The 25,629-nt window shown below is 35.1% G+C and overlaps 1 protein-coding gene across 2 annotated transcripts in view; it reads right to left on the bottom strand.

Moving 5' to 3' along the window:
- Positions 1-3,052: 3,052 nt before the first annotated feature.
- The window catches only part of LOC114325972 (calcium-activated chloride channel regulator 1-like), a 217,678-nt gene continuing 195,101 nt past the window's right edge, over positions 3,053-25,629 (bottom strand). Inside the window, exons 3-6 of one of the 2 annotated variants that reach the window (XM_028274129.2) lie at positions 16,561-16,717; positions 11,581-12,727; positions 11,044-11,470; positions 3,053-5,465 (exon numbers count right to left, since the gene is read on the bottom strand). In XM_028274129.2, the coding sequence (XP_028129930.1) occupies positions 4,069-5,465; positions 11,044-11,470; positions 11,581-12,727; positions 16,561-16,717 (3,128 nt within the window). In that variant the 3' untranslated portion in view covers positions 3,053-4,068. Of the gene's footprint in view, positions 5,469-11,043; positions 11,471-11,580; positions 12,728-16,560; positions 16,718-25,629 lie in introns of both variants that reach the window. The other variant, XM_028274128.2, reaches the window with a different exon arrangement.

The raw sequence follows: 25,629 nt of genomic DNA, 5'->3' as shown, positions 1-25,629 counted from the left end.
CGTGCCGCTTGTCTGGATATTGGCTCCTCTAATTATATTTTCTAGTACTAGATTGAATAAGTCTGTCAACAGTATTGTTTCAATCCTCTGTTGACGTTAAACTGATTTGAAAAACGCCTTCTATCATGACTTTATTGACTGTGTTGGTTAACGTCATTTTAACTAATCGTATCAGTTTCTCCGATATTCCTAGTGCTCTCATTGCTTCGTATATCCCGTTTCGTGAGTTTCGTGAGTCGTAAGCCTGTTTAAAAATCGATAAAGAGCATATGTATGATTTTAACCTTTGCTTTTTGATTTCAGTACAGATTGACAATAACCCGTATATCTCGACTGTCCACATTCTTTTCTTTTAAAAGTTATATGAGTTTCTTATGTCGTACTCTATCAAAAGCCTTTTGATAATCTATAAAGCCGACATAGAGATCCTGGTTCATATCTAGTCGTCTTTGTGCGAGAACATTAAAAGCGAACAGAGCCTATCTTGTTCCTAGTCCTCCTCTCAATCCAAACTGGGTGTCATCTATATCTTTTTCTATTCTTTTGTACAGTCTTCCGTGTATTATTTTGAGGAATATCTTAAGTGTGTGGCTTATTAAGGAAAGTGTTCTATACTGGGTGATTGATTAGTGTGAGGAAGCTCAGTAGATCTGTTATAGTAAAAATTACAAAAAAAAGTTATTGACAAAAATTGTAGGCAGCTTTAAACTCCACATTTTAAAATTAGTTACAATCTTACAGGGTGTTCCATAAGATGGTGGCAGACCAAACTTTTGTTTTTTTAAATGGAACACCCTGTATTTTATTTTAAATTTGTAAACACATCACAACAATGTAAAGTTTTATTATATTATACCGGGTATTTAAAAAGTTATAACCAATATTACCTGAAAATCGTATCAAGTTTAACTCCCTGTATAATTAAAAAGTAGTATAGGAACATTGATCTATTGCAATCATAGTTTTTTAATAATTCTTAAAAATTATAAAACATATTCGTTTTTATAATATTCGTTAAATCAAATACAGGGTAAGTCAAAATGCAAGTACATTATTTTCTTGGTAATGTTAAATAGAACACCCTGTATTTTATATCACTGTCGAAAAGTACTAATATCGTACTTCAAATTTTATGAAGTACTCCCTATACCTAAAGTTTTCTAGATATTTTTATTTTTCCATCAAACTATTAATTTGGTAGATATTTTTACGTTTACCAAAAACTATTGTGAGTTGGCCATGATTGATTTGTCAGAAACTGACAGTTTGGCATTAATTAGTAATTTTAACTTATCTTACTTAAGTAAGGTGTTCAAAATTACCTCCCAAAACATCTATGCATACTTGAAAGCGGTCATTGAAAGAGTTGCTTACATTACTAAGCATTTGTAAAGAAATATTTTGAAATGCAATTCGGATTCTATTTTTCATATCATCCCTTGTTGTTGGAGGTATTTTATATACTTCGTTCTTAACGTAACCCCAAAAAAATGATTTTATTGAAATCTGGTGACCTTGAGGGCCACCTTACCGGTCCATCCCTTCCGATCCATCTTTCACCAAACTGATCATTAAGTTCACCACGTACAGTGGTGCGCAGGACACCGTCATGTAGAAACCACATTTGTTCACGTATATTAAGTGGAACCTCTTCTAATAATATCGGTAACTGATTTACGATAAAATCTAAATAAATCTCATCATTTAAGTTATCTTCAAAAAAATATGGTCCTATTACATGGTTACCGACGATACCTCCCCACACATTTAGAGACCATTTTGTTTGACTATGTGTTACTATGTGGTATGGATTACTTGTTGAATAGTAGTGAAAGTTATGCCTATTAACAGAACCGTTTCGATGGAATATAGCTTCATCGCCCAATAGGACATAATCAAAAAAATCCCTCTGCTCATTAATTTTTTCTAAGGCCCCAAATCTCTAGCTTCTTTTCTACTTTCTGGTTCATTGTCCAAGTTTCACATGCATACAGCACCGTTGGTCTCACTATTGTTACATACGCTCGGATCTTGGCTGCCCTGGACACGTTTTTGCCTTCAACAGTGCGTTTAATGAACCTACTGCTTTGCTACCTTTTAACAACCGTTTATCTATCTCTCTCTCTCTCTCTTTGTCTCCTCTATTTGTAACTGTGACTCCAAGGTACTCAAATTCAGTTACTTTCTCAAATTTATAATCCTTGTCGCCATATTTGTTTGCTTCTTCTTCAAATTGCTTGAACATTTTTTGAAGTTCTATTCTTGAACGCGTCAGAAACACCAAGTCGTCTGCAAAACCTATACACTGTTGTCTTCTGTTAAGAATCGTGCCGCTTGTCTGGATATTGGCTCCTCTAATTATATTTTCTAGTACTAGATTGAATAAGTCTGTCAACAGTATTGTTTCAATCCTCTGTTGACGTTAAACTGATTTGAAAAACTGCCTTCTATCATGACTTTATTGACTGTGTTCGTTAACGTCATTTTAACTAATCGTATCAGTTTCTCCGATATTCCTAGTGCTCTCATTGCTTCGTATATCCCGTTTCGTGAGTTAGAGTCGTAAGCCTGTTTAAAAATGGATAAAGAGCATATGTATGATTTTAACCTTTGCTTTTTGATTCCAGTACAGATTGACAATAACCCGTATATCTCGACTGTCCACATTCTTTTCTTTTAAAAGTTATATGAGTTTCTTGTGTCGTACTCTATCAAAAGCCTTTTGATAATTTATAAAGCAGACATAGAGATCCTGGTTCATATCTAGTCGTCTTTGTGCGAGAACGTTAAAAGCGAACAGAGCCTATCTTGTTCCTGTCCTCCTCTCAATCCAAACTGGGTGTCATCTATATCTTCTTCTATTTTTTTGTACAGTCTTCCGTATATTATTTTGAGGAATATCTTAAGTGTGTGGCTTATTAAGGACAGTGTTCTATACTGGGAGCATTCTGTCGCATGTACTGACTTGGATACACTCTTTAGTTTTACTCTAATCAACATTGCCGTCGGGTTATTATCGGTTATGAGTCATGAGGAAATAAACCAAAAATCATTTTAAATTTTGAACACTTTATTCTGAGATTTCATAAACCTTTGTGTGTCAAAGGAAATGACAATAGAAATGATACAAACAAACAATGATTACACCGTTTACAAGGTTTCTGTCAGAACTATACACTAAAATATATACAAAAATTATATTTTCATTCAAATTCACATTTATATGTACAAAAACATGCAAACAGATAGTTGACATCAATAATATAACTATCCCTTTTTGCGCGAGATCAGTCTTAAGTAACAATAAGTTGTACTATACAAAAATGCCATAAAAGACTATAATAATTACTAAGTACTGGCTCCATTATACGCACCTTTAATAATATAGTGGCGCAACTCAAAAAATTGCAAAAAACTCAAAAAACGTTTCCATATTTATTTTTATCTCTGTACTAAACCTATCTAGGTAAGTAGAAATCCACCCACAGGATTGCGGATATCGCTAAAACTCAAAATTTGAGAATTTTGAGTTGTGCCACTTTATTATTAAGGGTATATTATGACAAAAATTATTAAGAATAATGTGCACTTGACTAGCAACAACCAGCTCAAGGTAAGTAATTTTAGAAAAGCACGCCAAAATTTTTTACAGTATACAAAATATGAAGTCAAAATGCTAAAATGTTTCTTTGTGTTTAAAAAATAAAACTGGAAACAACAAAAGCTAAAATGAATATCATTAACCCATTCGCGGACACGACTGCATATGCAGACACTTACCAAGGGAAATTTCTGTCTGCATATGCAGTCGTGTCTGCGAATGGGTTAAGATACCTCAGGTACTTTTTAACAAATACTGACCCTGCTCTGGTAACAAGTATAAACATATTGTGTTAATTGGGTTTCATGGATTTAAGTTGGTATAACTGTTTCATCAAAACCCAGTATGTGTCTCTCAATCTGATAAGCTTTTTATCACTTTTTATATATACACTATTTACATTACAAGTAAGTGGTTTGAGTCTGGTAAGTGCGCACCTGAATAGTGTCTTTCACAATAACCTGGTGTTACACCATTGTCACATTTCTTCTCTTTTTTTCGCCAGAATTAACAGAGCTCAAAGAACCCTGCAAACTTTGGTTAAAAGGTTCCCTCCTGTGCATAGAAGCGTAGATTGGATGAACTTGCTGTACATCATATACATCATAGTTTGGAGGGTATCTGTTATCACTGAAAACAGGTAGTGGAGGAACTGGAGGAGGCATGTGACCTTGGGCGTAATGTTCTGGCATTTGGTGACCATTGAGGCTCATGTGTTCGCCAGCCATCATAGCTTCTTGATGCTGAATCATCTGTTCTGGGTTGCCCATAGAACCGTCCATTGGACTTCGTCTTCGTTCGTGCTCGTGGAGCAGCTGGGAAGCACTCCAAGAGTTGTAAGGACTCAAAATCTGGTTTCGGTTGATTGTGTTGTTGGAAATAACACTCACGCCTTCGTAATTAGGTTCTCTTTGTTGCTGGTGTTGCTTGAGTTCTTCAATTAACTGATGCTCCTGTTGGTTAACCAAGGAGTAGCGTTTTTTGGTTTCATCTTCATAAGCGTAGTTATTGACAGGGACTCCAATTTGGTGAGGATCTGGCATATCACCCCCTATGTATGTCTGGGTAGATGTATTTGAGTTGTTCTGAGGAGAACTCGGAATTATAGTAATATTTGAGTTAAGATTATCTTTTTTAATAGCATTGGCTTTGCACGATTTTGAGTTACCTCTGTTCCTTCTTTTGACTACACAGAAATAACAATATAGAATTAATAGAACTACCAGTAGAATTAATCCAATTACTACAGGCAAAATGAGCTCTAAGCCTACCGGCATACTTTTTGTAATGCTTGGTCCAGCAGAGTCAATATCAGGAGAATTTCCGTTACTGGGCCAAATAGACTGTTCGTTTGAAGAAAACGGAGGAGCAGCAGTTGAAGGAGGAGGAGGAGAAGGCACGAAGATTCTCACCCAATTGGATATAGGACCAGATATATTGTTGATAGTTTTAGAGTATGATTTGACAGCAAAGTAGATAGTTTGGTCAAGGAGATCTTTCTTTTGGTTAAAATCTAGGGTAAAAGTAGTCTCTGAACCTGGAGAAAGAGGGAAAGGTTGTCCCAAATCCCAACTAATAGCTTTAGTTTCGAATTTGTCGAGAATATCGAGAACTGAAGTGGCATATTTGATTTCGTAGTGTGAAACGGAATCACCTCCCATGTCTGGCGACGTCCACGACAATCTTGCTTTCATGTCATCAGGTAATATTTGAACTTTTAGGTCACCTATTCTTCCAGCTATGACTTGACTGGAAACTGTTACATCTTCTGACGTTATTACCAAAGTAGTTTTTGGTATAAATCGTTGGAATGGAGCTAGGGGGGCAACACCATTTGCAACCACTGCACTTCCGCAGCAAGGTTCTTCTGAAACAACAAACAAATATAAATTAGGATGCATATTTCTAAAATCTTTTAAACATAAACTTAGGTGCATAGAAATCGGCCCACTTAAAAATTTGGTCATTTTTGATGTTTTATATTTCCTAAACCTGTTGGCGATTTAAGTGATTTTTTGAACATGTTATAGCCTGATGCTTTAATACCACTGTAATAATATTGTTGCTAAACAGGTAAATTTTTATTGTATACCGGGTGTACCAATCAAATTGTGTTTTTTTCTCAAAGTTCGCATCACCCTGTGGAATATTCTTGCATTTATAAAATACTGAAATTAAAACATAACCATAGCCGCAGGTTTTCTTAACATTCTGTTTTTTGATTTATTCGATTATGTTGGATAATAAAAGAGTTAGGTACTTTAACAACTAGACATGTTCTTCATCAATACACGGTGTTTCTAAATAAGTGCAACAAACTTTAAGGGTAAATTACTTTTAATGGGAAATAAGCCACAATTTTACCAAATCGGGTTTCGTTGTCAAAATACAAAATACTTCGAAACGTTAATAAAATCATTTTTTTGGTAAAATTGTGGCTTATTTCCCATTAAAAGTAATTATGCCACAAGAAATATTATAAAAATGCCACAAGAAAATAGCTTCAGAACAAAACTTTAAGGGGTAATTACGCATGAAAAAATAATGACAGTAGGCTTAATAAACGTATGTCCGCAAATGTTTCGTTTACGAGTTACAGGATGTTTGACTTTTTTCTTACAAACTGACGATTTATTTATTGCTTTAAAACCAGTTGAGATATGCAAATGAAATTTGGTAGGTTTTAAAAGATAAATATTGCAGATTTTTTGACATAAAATTAAGAATTTTATATTCACCATTAGCGTGAATACGGGTAATATGATCGGTCATATTACACGTATGCGCGCTAATGGTGAATATTAAATTCTTAATTGCATGTCAAAAAATGTGCAATAACTACGTCTTGAAACCCACCAAATTTCATTGGCATATCTCAACCGGTTTTAAAGCAATAAAATAAATCGTCAGTTTGTATGAAAAAATTCAACATCCCGTATTTCGGAAATGAAACATTTGCGGACATACGTTTATAAAGCCAACTGTCATTATTTTTTCATGCAGAATTACCCCTTAAAGTTTGTCGCACTTATTTAGAAACACCGTGTATTGATGAAGAACATGTCTAGTTGTTAAAGTATCTGACTTTCTTATTATCCAACATAACCGAATGAATCAAAAAACAAAATGTTAAGAAAACCTGTGCCTATAGTTGGGCTTTAATTTCAGTATTTTATAAATGCTAGAATATTCCACAGGGTGATGCGAACATTGAGAAAAAACACAGTTTGATTGGTACACCTGGTATATAATAAAAATTTACCTGTTTAGCAACAATATTGGTACAGTGGTATTGTTAAAGAATCAGGCTATAACATTTTTAAAAAAATCACTTAAATCGGCCCAGGTTTAGGAAATATGAGACATCAAAAATGACCAAATTTTTAGGTGGGCCGATTTCTATGCACGTAAGTTTATGTTAGCGCTTGACAAGAAGGCAGAGAAACAGCAAAATGATAGATAGCACACTAGCCCGTTTTGGAGAAGAAGTGACAAATGATAATGAAGAAAGACTAATTGAGCTGTCAAAATGAAGACAACGAAGAAGTGAAAATCAACATACGTTTACTCCAATACTAATCTATAAAGGACCTTTTCCAGAGGAGATTGATTTGATCAGAAATTAAGGGAATTCGATTTCAGAGCTTTGGGAGAACTCGAGAAAAGAAATACACAACACAAAGTAAAAATAAATGAAGAAACCAAAAAATATATTGAAAAAAAGAAAATTCTATAGGTATATGAAATGTATGAACACCCTATCACCAAAAGACATACAGAAGTACAAAGAAAAAAACAGAAGTAAAACGAAGAAGCGCAAAGGAAAAGAATGATGAATGGGAAGGAACATAATATGCACAAATTGAACAATATAATATATATAGTACGTTCTTTAACGGTAAAATATTGCAAAACCTCTCAATTTTAAAGAACCACTTGCATTTACACATGAAATTTGGCCTACATATAGCTAACAAGTCAAAGAAAAAAAGTGATATTGTGCCGATGTGTGCTTTTGCCCTTGGGGTGGCTTTCACCCCTTCTCGGGGATGAAAAAATATACTTCCAAAATATGTCCGGAAATGGATAAACTGACTAATTTTAAGCAACTTTTGTTCTATAGAGTCTTTTCATGAAGTTAATACTTTTCCAGTTATTTGCGAGTGAATATGTTCATTTTTCAACAAAATAACTAGGTACGTTTTTAGACGGTTTTTCTCAAATAACTCGAAAAGTAATAGTCCAGAAAGCCACTGCGAATCCGGTAGGAAAAATATTCTAATTCGGATTTTTTGCACAGTCTTACTCAAAAAGGACTCCTTTTAACAAATTTGCATGTTGCCAGGACCAAAAATTGGTGACCAGGTGGTCAAAAATTTTTTAAACGTTGTTTTTTTGTTTTTTCCTAAAATTATTTTTTTTCCATGGAAAAAAGTTTTTTTTAGGTTTTTTGGATCATTCCAAACAGAAAAGGTCTTTAGTGACTTTTCTCTAAAAATGATAGTTTTTGACATATCAGCGATTAAAAATTGAAAAAATGCGAAATTGGCCATTTTTAACCCTCAAAAACTATGTGAAAAACTGAAAATTTGAATGTTGCCAAGGCAGGTAGATATTCTTTAAACTTCTATTGATGAAATCCCGAAGAGTTTTTTGCAATACAATATTCAAAACTCCTTTGTTTTTTAATTGCTAATCAAGCGTGCGCGACACTATTTTCCACCGACAGTATGGTGCAAATTAACGGAATAAATTCGTTATTCCGTAAACCGGCGACTTTAAGGAAAAATCACGAAACAGGTCGATTTTTATTTTTAAGTTATGATATTGTGGCATATATGGTATACTAGTGACGTCATCCATCTGGACGTGATGACGTAATCGATGATTTTTTTTAAATGAGAATAGGGGTCGTGTGCCAGCTCATTTGAAAGGTTCTTCAATTCTCTATTCAGTAATATAAACATTTACATAATTATTTATACAGGGTCACAAAAAAATTTTTAATTAATTAAATTATTTGACAAAAAAAGAAGTAGAAGGACACCCTGTATAAATAATTATGTAAATGTTTAAATTACTGAAAAGAGAATTGAAGAACCTTTCAAATAAGCTACCACACGACCCCTATTCTCATTTAAAAAAATCATCGATTACGTCATCACGCCCAGACGGATGACGTCACTAGTATACCATATATGCCTCAATATCATAACTTAAAAATAAAAATCGACCTGTTTCGGGATTTTTCCTTAAAGTCGCCGGTTTACGAAATAACGAATTTATTCCTTTCATTTGCACCATACTGTCGGTGGAAAATAGTGTCGCGCACGCTTGATTAGCAATTAAAAAACAAAGGAGTTTTGAATATTGTTTTGCAAAAAACTCTTCGGGATTTAATCAATCGATGTTTAAAGAATATCTACCTACCTTGGTAACATGTTTTTCACATAGTTTTTGAGGGTTAAAAATGGCCGATTTCGCAATTTTCAATTTTTAATCGCTTATATGTCAAAAACTATCATTTTTAGAGAAAAGTCACTAAAGACCTTTTCTGTTTGGAATGATCCAAAAAAAAACTTTTTTCCATGCAAAAAAAATAATTTTAGGAAAAAAACAAAAAAAACGTTTAAAAAAGTTTTGACCACCTTTTGGTCCTGGCAACATGCAAATTTGTTAAAAGGAGTCCTTTTTGAGAAAGACTGTGCAAAAAATCCGAATTAGAATATTTTTCCTAGCGGATGCGCAGTGGCTTTCTGGACTATAACTATTTTGCCGAAAAAAACATTCTGAACAAAAATATAGCCTCTAAGAAGGTGATAAAAATGTTGTATATATTAGTTCTCTAGACCTAGTTGAAGCAGAGATATAGCTAATGAAAAATAGGTTCATATTCGTCAAATTCCAAATCGAATATTCTAACGTGACATAATCAAAACACGAAGCACTTTTTGGGAAAAAACTCAAAAAAATTACAAATTTTTAAAAGTGCTTAAAAAAGCTTTATTTTTGTTTTATTAAAAAAATTTCTAGCATCAAAAGTAAACAAATTACGGTTGGTCCCTTTTTTTGGTAAAAAATCGGAAAAATCACCACCTAATATCATCTGAAATGAACTTAATCGTTACCACTTCAGAAGTTGATTTACTCGCGTATGTATTGTTTATAGGATCTGTAAGTTTCTTCTGTTTAAAGTCCTTATTTTTTAAACTGTAGATGAAAGGGCTTGAAGGAGTCACTAAAAACACGAGTGTACTCAACATTTTGAACAGCCATATCTTAACCAATTTTTGTCTTACAGAAAAACAAAAAAATACAAAATATTTAAAAAAGAAACTGCGACTTTTTTTGCTATCTAAGATTTTTGGTATTTTGAATAATTTTCAAGTTATTTTGAAAAAAAGCATTTTTTTAAATTAAAAATTTTAAAAATTTTACTTTAAAACCAATTTTTTTCTAAATAAGCACTTTGAATGGATGAAACTTACAGATCATAAATAAACACAACATAACCAAAGCAACTTGTGAAGCGATACCGATTAATTTCATTTTAGTTGCTAATTAGGGTATGATTTTCCCGATTTTTTTAAGACAAAGCAAAAGGAACCAACTTTAGTTTGAGCCTAATGTGCTTACATTTGATACTAGAAACCTTTTTATAAAAACAGAAATAAAGATTTCTTTAAGCACTTTCAAAAAGTTGTAATGAGTTTTCTCTAAAAAGGGCTTCATTCTTTGGATATTTCACGTTAAAATATTCTATCTGAAATTTGGCTAATATAAACCTATCTTTCATTAGCTAGGTATAACTCTGCTTCAACCAGGTCTAGAGACCTTATGCATACATACATAATTTTTTTTCACTTTTTTACAGGCTATATTTTTGCTCAGAATGGTTTTTTCGACAGAATACTTACTTTTTGAGTTATTTGTGAAAAACCGTCTAAAAACGTGGTTATTTTGTTAAAAAATGATCATATACACTCACAAATTACTCGAATAGTATTGACTTAATGAAAAAACTTTATAGAACAAAAGTTGCTCAGAGTCAGTTTATCCATTTCCGGACTTATTTTGGGCGTATGTTTTTTCACCCCCGAGAAGGGGTGAAACCCACCCCCAGGCATAAGCACACATCGGTACAATATCACTTTTTTTCTTTGACATGCTAGATATGCATATGCCAAATTTCATGTCATTCCAAGTGGTTCTTTAAAATTTACAGCAAAAACCGTGAAAGAATGTACTAATAGGAGAAACAAGGAAATCTGAATCCAGGAAAATATTGAAATCTTTAAGAAAAAATCCAACGAACAAATCCAAATACAATACGCATCAGAAGAAGAGTGGAAAGAATACTATAAAGAATTACAAAAAACCGCCCAGAATTCATAGAGATAGACATAGAACATGAACAATAATAAAGAAAATAAGGAACTTACCGTTTCTTTTAGAACCACTGGACCATGTATAAGCGGTATTTCCATTATCAGTAGCCATAACCTCGAAATTATATAAACCAGGTCCCCATTCTGCAGCACTAAAATACTTGGTGTAAACTCCATCTCCTTTGGTGATATCTGGATCTCCAGAACCAGTGTCCAACAGCTCTATCTTAGTTCTCAGTGGTAAAGATCCATTAACCCCAGGTTTGGTTACAGTCACCTCAACTTTGGCTCCCATTATGGGGGCGTCTCCATATTTAAGTTCAGCCAAAAGAAGAATGGGTCCATTGGGGATGTTGCGATGTGTTCTGAAACTGGCTTTGATCACTGGAGCGAAGATTGATTTTGGAGTTGCCATTACTTGGATGAAATGCGGCTGTGGGTTGCCTGAATACGGTTCAACGACGTATGTCCACGTACCAGTCTGTAAAAAATACAAAAATTATTGATAGTAATCTCTAGCTCAACAAGTCTCTAGCTTTTGGCAAAGAGAAAATTGATCAATGAATCAGTACCAGAATAAAAATGGCTTACCTCTGAGATATTGGCGTCCAGTGTGATCATTTTGAAGAAGATAAGTTTGTCATTCCTGCTGTAGTAGATCTGGTGACTAGGGCTGATCAGCTTCAATCCTTTAATGAGTGGAGTTACAGTATTGTGCGTGTAGAATATAAACTGAGCTGGTTCTCCCATACTAGGATCCAACATAAAGCTACCAGTAATGGAGCTGCGACCATCATCAGTTATTGCCTTTCTGTGAATCTCCATTGGTAAGTCTACTTGAGTTTTAGCACTGAACTTCATAACAATATCATATAGAACGTTGTGTAGATCAAAGTAAGTCGTTAAGAGTGTTGTGTCTACGTTTAGTTTTTCTTCAAAGACTGTGTAGTCGGTACCTCCGGTCTCTGCAGCCAACAAACCTAAAGTACTTGGACGCAAAACGTCAGGATAGTTGACGGTGGCAACTTTAATTTTGAATTTTTTTAACTCGTTTATGGTAGACTTCATACGGCTATCTAGTGTCATACCTGTCGCAATGACAACTATAACATTATTTGCTGCTCCATTAGTCTTGGTTCTTTCTTTTAGCATGTTCATAGCTTCTGTTACAGCACAATGTAGACAGACAGGTTGCATACTTTCGTTTGGTGTATAAGGGAGAGCTGAGTAGAACTTATCTCTGTTGTCTTTTCCAAATCTGTCATTTGTCACTTTAGCAGGAACGATGTTTAAAGCTCTTATAGATTGAGTTGGATCAGAGAGAACCATACCGATTTCAGTATTGTCTGGCAAAACATATCCGACCCACTGCCTCATGGCGAGCCTTAAGTAACTCCATGACTCTCTTAGCATCATATCTTTAGAGTTTTCAATGATGAAAACATATCTAGTAATATTCTGCTTCTTGTAAACAATTCGAGGGGTAGTGTCTGTGATTTGGTTGCCGCTGAAGGAATTGTGTGGGTTCTTGGCGAAGTCTGCGTGGCTTATGATGACGTCCAAAACGCTTCTTCTCTCACAAAAGAAGTTGTGTTTGGTTGGTGCCAAGCGGTTGTGGTTTCCCTCGTCACAAAACATGGACACTGATGGACTGTCTGGAGAAAACATTATGCTGGAGCGGGCTTTTTCATCCATCATCTCGGTTTTGTTGTAGATGGCGTTCTTGTCGGAACAAACTCTAAAAATAAAAGAAATATATGAATAAAAAATAAACGATTTTTGCGATTTTTTGTGCTTTAACGATAGGTATATAAGTTTTTTTTGTACTTATTTTAAAAGTGCTTGATCATCACATCTATACCATAAGGGAATTCACAACAATTATGGAAGATTTCAGTGCTATGATTTGTAGTACTGAAGAAGACTGCTACTTGGATGTTAAATCTTCTTCTTCTTATGCAATCCACTAATGGATGTTCGCGATCACGTTTGACCATTTTTCTCTATCCCTTGCTTAGGTCTCGTATGTTTCTTAGCCCTGTCCATTGTTTGACATTACGGAGCCATGGCATTTTCTTCCTGCCCACTCCCCGTCTTCCTTCGATCTTTCCTTCAATTAAGGTTTGCAGAAACTGGTATATCTTTCGTTTCTAATTAGGTTTCTAATTAGGGATGTTGGATAATGCAGAGAATAATTAAGTAATACTAACACAGCTCATTTTTCTTCGCTTCATAGTGTTGAGTATTTCTTTTTCTTTTTTAATTTTTCTTAATATTTCTGTGTTTGTTACGTGTTGTGTCCATGATATTTTCCACATTCTTCGATAACACCATATCTAAAAGCTGGCAAGCAAGTCTTTTTTTCAGTTCCGTCCGTAATTGTCCAGACTTTAACTCCATATAAAAGAACAGGTAGCATCTTAATACTGTAGTTATAATTTATATTCCCAGTTTTCCATTGCATAATACTGTTTTCATCTTATTCAAAGCCCTTCTCGAAATTTCAATGCGTCGTTTTATTTCGAGGCTGCGGTCCAATTGTTCATTTAGCTCACATCCCAAATAATAATTGTATCTGGGTACTTTTATCAATCTTGTTCTAACTGATAATCATGATTTTTGTTTTTTTTTGTGTTCAGAGCAATTTTACACCTCTCGCAGTACTGCATAGTGCGATCAACCAAAATTTGTAGCCCTTCTCTGCTGTCCGCAATTGTAATGATTCTCACATCCTGTGCATATATTTATGTGTTCCATAATATGTTTGCAAGCCTTCTGTGTTGTACTTTGTCGAAGGCTTTCTCAAAGTTAACCACACATATTTATGAATAAGTCACATTTGACATCTCGATACTGTTCTATGAGTGTTTGTATAATAAATAATGCCTCTCTAGTGCCAAAGCATTTTCTAAATCCCAGTAGATTTCCTGTTATGCTATCGTTTAGTTTTTCCTAGATGCCATTGGAGTGAATATGATACCTACACCAAATCTACCAAATAGTATGGGAGACATATACAGCGTGTCTACTTGAGTTGGAAACATATGGGAAACTTTTTTATTATTAATTTTACGAAAAAAAGTTATTCTTTATAAAAAGTTCTGCATGCCCCAAAACCTAAGATTCAATCATCAGATATCAAATTTTTTGAATATTATACGAGGTATGTCAAAAAATATGTAAAAATATGCAAAAAATAGGTACCTTTATTTCTCTCAATATCGAAAATTCTTATGATAAAAAGTGTTTGGAATTAAAAACTAAGATCAAATATGCAATTACATGCTTCTTATTGAAAAAAAAAATTTTTTCTCAAATTTAAGGATACCCAACATTGTTTTTAATTATTACAAATATGATAACTCGTTTATTATTCATTTTACGAAAAAAAGTTATTCTTCGTAAAAAGCTTTGCATGGTCTAAAATCTAAGACACAACCATGATATATCAATTTTTATTAATTTTATACGAGGTGTGTCAAAAAATATGAAATTCGCTCAATATTATAGCACCTTTATATTTCACAGTATTTCAATTAGAAGGATGTAATTGCATATTGACACATAGTTTTAGTTCTAAACAACTTTTTTAATAACTGTTTTCAATATTGTGAAAAATAAAGGTACTTTACTCTTGAGTGAAATTCATATTTTTTGACATAACTCGTATAAAATTAATAAAATGTGATATCTGTTGGTTGCATCTTCGGCCTTATGACCTACAGAGCTTTTTATAAAGAATACCTTTTTTCGTAAAAGTAATAATAAAAGAGTTATCGTATGTGTAATGAATCAAAACGAAGTTAGTATCAATAAATTTGAGAAAAATTTGGAAAATATTTTTTTCCAATTAGAAGCATGTAATTGCATATTTGAGCTTAGTTTTTATTTCCAAACAACTTTTCAGAATAAGCATTTTCGATATTGAGAGAAATAAAGGTACTTTACTCTTGAACGAAGTTCATATTTTTTGACATACCTCGTATAATATTCAGAAAATTAATATCTGATGATTGAATCTTAGGTTTTGGGGCATGCAAAACTTTTTATAAAGAATAACTTTTTTTCGTAAAATTAATAATAAAAAAGTTTCCCATATCTTTCCAACTCAAGTAGACACGCTGTAGATATGATCGGAGGACTGATATTATATGAGAATGGATCCATAAATGCATGTATCAATTATCACAATACAAGAGAAGATGAAACCTATTGTACTACCTCAAAGAGCAAGCAGGCAATTCAAAAATGTTATAAATATTAATTAAAAATCATTAATCATTTAATACGCTATGGATCCAAAAAGGATTGAATATTAGTTCTTTGTTATAATAATTATTAAGACTTTTTTATATACTTGGCTTTGTCTTTGTCCCTGTCTCCGCAAATTTTGTAATCCATTTTAAGCAGAGTTCTAGGCTACCTAGGCACCTGAAATTTTCAGAATAGCTCAGAACTTGCTAACAACGCAATATTTAACTGCTATTATATGGATAAATCTTCTTCTTCTTTTTTGTGCGACTAGGATTACTCCTGTTTGTCTGCCTCTTATTCTGTTTCAGTTGTTGTTGACTGTACATTGTCTTTTCACCTTTTCGGCGGCCTTCCAACGGGTCTTCTGCTATACGGCTTGTTGTTTTTACAGATGTTCGCTAATCTAGCTGGTTCCATTCAGTTTACATGTTCGTTCTAGTTTTTCATTATGGATAAATCGATTTTTTTAATTTCAAACTATTTTAAAAATGTGACTAATGCAATGACATTTAGATTCCATTTTAAAGTACGTCAACAAATCGATAATTACAAATTGATGGTGGCTCAGTGGTAGAGCATTAGACTGCAGATCGAGAGGTCCCGAGTTCGAAACTCGGCTGTTGCGTATCTTTCTTTAATTTTTAATAAATAATTAAAAGTTAATATACTAAGGGCCGGTTGTTCGAACGCTAATCAACAATGATCACTATCAAATATTTAATTACTGTCACCAAAACTGTCAATGTCAACTTTTATTGGGTTGCTGAAAACGTAGTTGATTAAAATTATGAGATTAGTTAATCAATTAACATAACAATTATTAACATAATTGATTAAGTAATTTAATATTATGTTTTCAGCAACCCAAACAAAGTTGACATTGACAGTTGGTGACAGTAATTAAATATTTGATAATGATCATTGTTGATTAGCTTTCGAACAACTGGCCCTAAAAGTTCGTATTTTATAAGTTAATTATTATATATAAATTAAATATTTTCTTTCGTTTATGAGTTTAAATCCGCTAGAGAAAATATGCCTCTAAAATAGTGGATTACAAAAAACTTTTATGACAGAAATTGAAACAACAAAATACTCGTAGTTTATAATTTTATATTGGGTCCTATAAATAATGAAAACGTTTTATTATAAAAAGTTCGTTTTATTATAAAAGTGTAATTATATACTTTTCACTGTTTGTAAATGACCATAGCTGTCACAAAGAGTTAATTTAAATCTTGAGACAAAAAAATATACAAAACTGAAACACAAGAAGTATTTCAAAGAAACCAAAAATTTAATGGCTTGTTTACTCACCCATTATCTTTTAGTGGCAAATCTGAGCATCCGGTGACTTTCACTTGCTTTGTTTGATCGTCATAGTAGCAAATGGGGTAGATGGAATCACTTTGGTACCCTTCTTCGTCAAACACGCCATAACGGTACTTGGCAAATTCCTTTACGAGTTCCCTTCCTGAAATAAAACAACAAACAAATGAACAAAATGGTAGGAACGTGAGAATTTTATGATTTTTTGATGCCTGGGTATACCCGTCACCAATAAAACAAGTGCAATATAATCCGAGGCTAGTTCTGAGAAAAAAAATTTTTGGCTGTTTATTTATAAAATATAGAAGAGATTGAAAGTTTCCTTTGAAATATAAACTGTACAAGTTTAATACCAGTTAAGAATGGATTTTGAATATCTAAATACTGCCATTATAAACGTTTTAAATTTGGTATCTACTATAAAATAATCTGAAAAAAACTGGAAAAGAAAAAGTTCATGTGATTATATCCGATGAAGCAGCATTAATTAATGTTGTAATAAGCTATTAGGAATTGTGAGATCAAATTTTTCACAATTAGTGCAGGAAGAGTTTGGAAAAGTTACAGGCAAAAGATACGCTGAGGTAAATGACTGGTGAAAAGCTAACGGCAAAATTGTGATACGAGTGAAAGAGGAAGTGATAGTAAAAACAACTGGTGAAGGGCCTCCTAGAAACAATGAAACTTGGTGGTGGAACGATGAAATGCAACAGAAGGGAGAAGATGAAGAGAAAGATATATACAAGGCAGCAAAGAGGGAAGCAAAGGACGCTGTTCCTACTGCTAAGGAAAGATCATCTTTCACAGCTGTATGAAGAGTTGGAATTGCCCAAAGGCAAGGCCAAAATTTGCTAAAGCAAGGGACAAATAATGAAAGGACTTAACTCACGCGTGGAAGATTAAGAGTGCGGATGTACCTAATAATGTCCGATATTGAAATAAAGCAAAGATGGTATGCATACTTTCGAAAGTTGCTAAATGAGGAAAACCAGGACAGAGGATGCGGGGTCCCTAATGAGAAGGTGTTACCCGGGACAACGAGAGATTGTCGATGCATTAAATAGGATGAAGAGTAGTAAGGTAGTGGGACCTGATCGAAAATCTAATGCTGGAGGAGAAGTTGAAGGTTTGGAGAAGGGCTATTGAAGAAGGAGGGTTTAAGGTTAGCATGTTGAAAACCAGCTGGTTGAGAGGAACAGGAGTGGTTGGACACATCGAATTGTTTGGAGAAAAACTAGGACGAGCAGAAGAATCTAAATACTTTAGCTACTGCATAACGGGAAATGACATACTGTCGAGAAATTGCTCGACAGTACCTGGACTTTTGAAAGAATCCAGGCTGGTTGGTTTAACTAACTGGAAGCGAATAAGCAGGGTATTCTGTATTCAAAAAATCCCTAAAGTGCTGAAAGGAAAGACATACAAAAGTGTGGTGGGCCTGCGTTGGTGTACGGCGATGAAGTCTGGCCTGTACAGATGTAGCACGAATAATAGAGCACTTAGAAATTGAGAGAAACAGAGGCAGAGTCAGAATGGGCAGAAATGAGTGGAGAAAAAGAGTAAGGAACAACGACCCCAGGAAATATAAAGATTGAGGAAGGAGAAGAAAAAGAAGAATGCCATTATTATTCAATAAACACCACGAACAAAGACAATTGGCTGCCGTGTGAACACACATCATTGACTCAAAGAGATATTTCCAAAGGGTTTGGTGTAAGTTTAGAAGCTGTAAGCAAGATCTTGAAGTCAAAAGACACACTAGAACGATTGAAGTCAGCACAAAAGGAAAATGTAGAAGAGATAGACTATCTAGAGAGATATTATTCATTACAGAGAGTGTAAAAATAATGTCAAATGAAAGATTTTGTTGAAATAAAATGGGAGAATTAAAAAAGACCAGTAATAAAAAAAATACAGTAGTTTGGAGTTCCAACTAGCTATTATCCAAAAAATACAACTTTCCCATTTCTCTGAAAATATCTGATATGGAGACGAAACTATTTCCTTGAAATATTTACGCAAAATTAATTTTCGTGAAAGTTAACATTTGTCTAATAACCAATTGTTCCAAATCGAGATAATTGTAAATTAAATTATCCATTACCGAGATCATCATTATTGAAATTAATGTGAAGAAACTTGACGTCCATTCTCGTGATTTGTTCATTTGTTGACCCCGATTTTGTCACAGGAGAAATCCTTCTTCAAATAATTGCAGTCTTTGATTGTTATTGGTCTTTTGTTTTAACTAACATCAATTTTAAGGTGTGGTGATGCATTTATGGTAATAATTTACTATCAGCGCGCAATACTTTCTTTTTCTTTTATAACTTGAATGCATTTTTGGCTTAGCATCAACAAATTACAGTTTTCTTTTGCTGTTTTCAAAACACAGTCCATACAGGGTGGGCATTAGTGTGACAAAGTCCAATGACTCGTTTGTCGTAGGAGATACGAAAAAAAAATTTTTAGGTAAAAGTTAGGGCACACATAGTACCATAATTTAAAAATATTTTTAAATATACAGGGTCGTACGTATTGACAGGGTGACACAAACTTATGTTTTTTTAAATGGAACACACCCTGTATATTTTTACAATTTTGGATTCTCCTTAGAGTTTCCTTTCTTAAAATATATGGTTTTGTAATATTATACGAGGTAGTTTAAAAGTTAAATACGTTTTTTTTGTTAATTTCGTAGCAACATCTACACCCTGTAGAATTGTAGTGATTTGACATTATATTCTCTATTAATATTCAAACGATTTTTAATATAGTCTACTACTGTTAATCAATAACAGTATAGCGAAATGTTTAATTTTAGTATACAGGGTGGGTCGAAACTCGGAATGAGTATTTTCTTAGCTTTCTTAAATATAACACCCTGTATTTTAGTATTGTAATGAAGTGATATTTTATGGTACTTTTTTATTTCTTAAGCATTCCCTATACCTAATTGCTTTAATTTGTAAGTTAATCGTGATTCTTTAAGCCAAACATTATTTGCAACAAAAATTACGTGAAATTTTATTAGGTGGCCGTGAATATATCCAATCCAAAATAATTTTTCGAAAAAAAATACATAATAATCTAGCCTGATCCCTAATTTATTAATATTGGATGAGATATCCTAATAAATTTTAGTTAAGGTTGTTGGTGCTTAAAAAATTAATCAAACATACAAAAGTCTCCCTAGTTGGCTATGACACAAAATTTGCTTGAACATTTGACATTATACTATTTATATAGTTCCAGTTGATTTGTTACCATCATTAATATTAATTTTTCTAATGAGGAACTGATTAAAATGGCTTTGTGCTAGGAGAGTATAACAAAATTGAGCTAATTGCAATAAAAATGTCTCATCAGCAATTCCCTGATAGACGATAACCAAAAAGAGCAACTTTTGAAAGTATACTAAAACGGTTTCAACAGACTAGATACTTAGATTGTAAGAACGGTTGTACTAATATTCAGATCCTCAGTGACACTAAGGATTACATTTAATTCCTGTTTTCTTCACTTACAATAATTTTTGTTCGATTAGATTTATCATAATCTAAGTGTCCAGTCCGTTAAAATCGTTCTAGTATATTTTTAAACGTTTCGCTTCTTACTTGTGGTCTATCAGGGAATTTCTAATGAAAAATTGTTATTGCTAATAGCACATTTTTGTTATACTCCATTAGCACAAAAATCTTATCAGTTCCTCATTAGAAAAATCCATATTAGTAATGGTAACAAAGCAACTGGAACTATAAAAATAGTATGTCAAATGTTTAAGGAAATTTAGTGCCATAGCCGACTAGGTAGAACATTGTATGTTTTTATTAATATGTTGCGCACCAACAATCTTAACTACGAATTTATTTGGATATCTCATCCAATTTTAATAAATTAAGGATCAGGTTAGATTATGATGTATTTTTTTTTGGAAAATTATTTTTGATTGAATATTTTCACGGCCACCTAATAAAATTTCACTTAATTTTTCTTGCAATTAATGTTTGGCTTAAAGAATCACGAATAACTTACAAATTAAAGCACTTAGGTATAGGGAATGCATAAGAAATAAAGAAGTACTAAAATACAGGGTGTTCCATTTAAGAAAACTAAGAAAATACTCATTCCAAGTTTCGACCAACCCTGTATACTAAAATTTAACATTTCGCTATACTGTTAATGTTTAACAATAGTAGACTATATTAAAAATCGTTTGAACATAAAATAAAAATTTGATGTCTAATCACTACAATTCTACAGGGTGTAAAGTTTGCTACGAAATTAACAGAAAAACGTAATTATCTTTTAAACTACCTCGTATAATATTACAAAACCATATATTTTAAGAAAGGAAACATTGAGGAGAATTCAAAAATGTAAAAATATACAGGGTGTTCTATTTAAAAAAACATAAATTTGTGTCACCCTGTCAATACGTACGCCCCTGTACATTTTAAAATATTTTTAAATTATGGTCCTATCAGTGCCCCAACTTTTATCTAAATAACTTTTTTCGTATCTATTACGACAAACGAGTAATTGGACTTTGTCATACTAATGCCCCACCCTGTATCTGAACTGCAAGAAAACAAATCAATGAAAAGCTCATCGCAATACAAATTACACAAGAATGATTTTATTCAGAAAACGAAAATGTTTAAAACTTAGCGCTCGTACACATGCAGGCGGTTACACCGCGGTTTACCTGAAAAACCCAAACGCCGCTGTTCAAGTCAACATAGGAACACATGCAACCGCTCAACATGCGTACACATGCAACCGCTCAACGTCGTCAAATTGCGGCGGTTGTAAGTTACTAGGGAAGGAATGGTACCGCCAGTCAAACGCTGTCATGTGTACGGTACAAACGTCGGCCAACCGCGGCGTCAACTGCTGGCAAACCGCGCTCATATGTACGAGCGCTAAGGGCAGAAATAAAGAAAAAGAAAAAAATAAAAACTGGATGTTCTGTAAATTCTAAACTTGCTGAATGAACGATTTATAAATGGTAATTCGATCAAAGGCTAGATGAAGACTGATGGGAAAATCGGTAAATGAGCCGTCCATTTGGTGCAGAATCTCAGCCAACGAAGACAGCAAACTAACAATATTTAGATTGTCACCAGATCTTGACAAGGGCTCATGGAACGAGGAGGAAGATTTGTGATCAGTCAGTTATCGCAGATTTATATTAGTAGAAATATAAAAGAAGAGGAAACTGCAGTAGATTGAATTGAACGAAGATCATTGAAATGGTTTGGACACCTATTAAGAATGCCTGAAGAACGTTGGCCTAATAAATATTTCAGTGGACTTCACCAGGAAGGAGAAAGCGAGGTAGACCGCGAAGGTCATGGAATGAGAGCGTCAGGAGATCAATGCATGACCGCAATTTACAAGAAGAAGATTCCTTGGACAGAGGGGTTTGGCAAAGGATGACGGGAATACGCCATGATACCGTTAACAATTGAATAATTATTGTACGATTGTACCCGTAAACAGATCGATAAAATAAGAGACAAGAAAATAACACTACTTTCAAAACTTTACAAATTATTAATATTTTCAGAGAACTTTCAATTTTGTTCTCAGTTTTACTATTTTGTAAAAAAAATCTGTATAAATGTTAATATCAACTATTCGTACGGTAAATGACGGAACCACAAAATTACCTCACCGGTTTTATGAACTATATTCTTTCCTACCCGCAATTATCTTATTCAACATACCAAATCAACCACACGAAATTAATAGGCAGCAATACTAGATTCGATGTATAATTATTCAAAATTAATGGCTTTTACAAAATTATAGATCGCAGTGTCTTATATTTTGAACTATGGCGTACTAAGTATATCATATCATAATTTTTTATGAGATATTTAGACCTCGGCGTTACGTAATAATCGAAACAGTTTATTAAATTTGTAAACGAACTGTAAAAGTTTCATAGAAATGATTCCTATCATATTTATTTCAGAACTTCTTTTACCGAAGTGAAGTAGAAAGAATAATAGATATTTAAAGATATTTAATATCAGTATTAAGACCGAAACTGTCACTATAGCTTGTTTCAAATGCAGTGGCTAGAATTCCTGGGAACATAATGCCTATCGAATGAAGCAGTATAAAATATAACGCTGTCTCAGTGGCGGCCCGTGAGGTAGTGCCATAGAGCCATGGCACTACCTTGCTAACTATGCAGAAACATATTTTTTATCTTAAAAACATTTTAATGCCTGTTTATTTTTTTTTGTGAATATTTCTCTTTATTTTTATAAATTATATCAAATCTGGCAACTGTGTAGCGCAATGCAAATCTACCGACTCTGGCCACCCACAGCTGACCGGATAAAGGATGAAAATCATAAAAATCCCAGTGCCGAACGGCATAGTGGCTCGTGAGAAAAGAGAAAGATTGTATGAGCATCCTGTGTAAGTGACAGAGAGAGAGCGGTATTGCACTTTTAACATACGTTTAAATTGGAGTAAGTTAGTAGTTAGAGTTCGGTGCTAGCCACCGAAGGAGCAACACGTACGAGCGGAGCGGAGCAGAGCAGCGACAACGCCAAAGAAGTGGGAGTGGCTTGACTGGGGACTTATTAGTTCTGCCCTGAATGTAAGCAGGGTAAACAGTTGAGCGCTTCTTACTCTCTGAGGCGAGAAGAGTACGAGGAGCCAAACGGTGGACGAAGTGTACGATTAGCAGGAATTTTCATTCCAACCACGAATGTAAGCGTGGTAGCGAAATCGTGCACTTCTAAGCCCTAGGCTAGAAGCAGAGGCAAAGGCCGTTCTACTGGATGTGGTGAACTTAGGGAATTTGATTTTATTGGATTCTCTGAGACGCCACAGCTAGAGTTCGGTCAGCAGAAGAAGAAATAGTGGGCTCGACGTGAGCCCACTACGGGATACCTACTGTGCCTCCGTAAGGGATGGGTGCAATTTAAAACATTGCACCTCGACACTGCATAGGTGTTGTTTATTTATCAACACTGTTGCAGCCCCGGCCCCTAGGTCAGTAGGTTGAGAACAGCAAGTGGAACCCGTACCTAGTTCTGTCTGGGTACGTGAACAACCGCGCGTGGTGCAGGGAGCCAACCCTGAAGTCGAGCTGGCGTCGGGCCAGTCGGCAGAAAAAAAGGCTTCGTCAAAACTAGGACAGTTCGCCCCCCAACCCCACAAGATTGATAGAGCTAGGTCTCAATCATTGCCCCGTTCTATGGCACATTCCCTGCCAATATATGAGGGCTCACGCAAAGTGGGCCCAAACCCTTTTCAGGAAATCAGCTCTGACACTGAGGGATACTCATCCGTGGATGATGCGAAAAGCGAGAAAGATGGCTTCAAACTCCCCAGGAGCGAGAGGAAAAAGGAGAAATCCAAAAAGAAGAGAGAGGAGACTAAGAAGGGCGGCGAAGAACCCAAGAAAGACGGTAAAAAACCAGAAGTAGAGCCCATGGTAGAAGACGAGGCCGTGCAGGCAAACAGAGGCACTACCAAACGTGCCAAAGAGAGTGACAGCGAAGATAAAGAAGACAAGAAAGAGAAGATAAAAAAGAAGAATGGCAATGAAGACACTTCAACCTTGATAGAGATGCTGAAAAAGATGTTGGCAGATCAAGAAGAAAAAAACGAGCGACTCACAATCGAAAACGAGAGACTAAAATACCAAATGATGGAAATGTCAAAAAAGATGGACGCCATGATGGAGCTCATGAAGCAGTCAAAACAACCGACGCCAGCCCCCGAAACCACTAAGCCAAAGCTACAGCCACTCCCTGAAGCATTAAAGCCAAAACCATCCGCAGGTGAGAGACTGACGAACATTCGAGGTGCAAAACCAAAAACCAAAGAAGATTTCCCAAAATTGAAATCCCAAATTCCAAAAGAAGATGCGACGTCATGGGAAAACCAAGCAAAAAATGCCATGAGGGCTGCTTCCCCCCCAGCACAAGATACCTACAACCTGCCCCGAGGTCAAATCCCACCAATCCATCCAGCCACGAGCGCAGGTGGAGGTGCGCCTCCGCCAAGACGTCCCAGTGTCTCAGAGTCGGAACAGATGGTAACAAACCAAGAAGAAGAAGCTGCCGTGTTGCCTGAAAAACAGGCAACATACCAACGTAAGCCGCCTGTAATAAAATTACAGAGCGTAAGCGAGACAGGGGCAATCCTAAATATAGCCCAAAAGCAAAATGTGGTCACGGTAAACAGGATCTCCAAGAGTGGTAGGGAAACCCTCATCCAGGCGAAAAGCCCGGAAGATTACCGCAAAATGACCCACATAATAGAGGAATATGCGAAGTCCATGAAAGACAGAAGATTACAGTGGATAGCCTTCCCATTTGAGGAAGAAGTAAAACCCAAAGTGGTAATAAGAGGGCTACCCACAAATACCACAGAGGCAGACATAAAGAACGAAATGGCAGCTCAATACAACATTGACTGCCAAGCAGCCAAAAATATGTCCTCAAGAACCGGACCAAGAAGACAATTGCCGATGTTTGTTGTGACTCTGAGCCAGGGGGACGTCGAGGCGGCGAGGCGTATAACCAACCTGTGCCACATGAAGGTCGTGGTAGAGGACCTACGCAAGGCAACAGGACCCACGCAGTGCTTCAACTGCCAAGGATTCCACCATGCCCAGAACGCGTGCCATAAGGATCCCAGGTGCGTCAAATGCGGCGAAGACCATTCCACAAAGCAGTGCCAACGTGCCAGAGAAGACAAAGCGACATGCGCCAACTGCAAAGGCAGCCATCCAGCCAGCTACAGAGGATGCCCTAGGTGCCCAACATGGGGAAGACCACCACCAAAGAGGCCACAGCAACCAACACAGCAAAGACGACCACAAGCAACCGGCGTCTCCTACGCCCAAGCCACCCAGAGTACGCAGAACAACATAGCGATCCCCCACGACGAAGACTACCTAGTCAACTTGGTCACCAACATAGTGACTAAGGTAGTCAAAGAAGTGATACTGGGCACCAGGGAGGCACAGAAGTAATGCTGGCAGACAAGGGATACTTGCGGATAGGCTCCTGGAACCCG

This window comes from Diabrotica virgifera, chromosome 3 (assembly GCF_917563875.1).
Source record: "Diabrotica virgifera virgifera chromosome 3, PGI_DIABVI_V3a".
Classification (NCBI taxonomy): domain Eukaryota; kingdom Metazoa; phylum Arthropoda; class Insecta; order Coleoptera; family Chrysomelidae; genus Diabrotica; species Diabrotica virgifera.
Note: the sequence above shows the minus strand (reverse complement) of the source record. Positions and strands in the feature narration are given on the sequence as shown.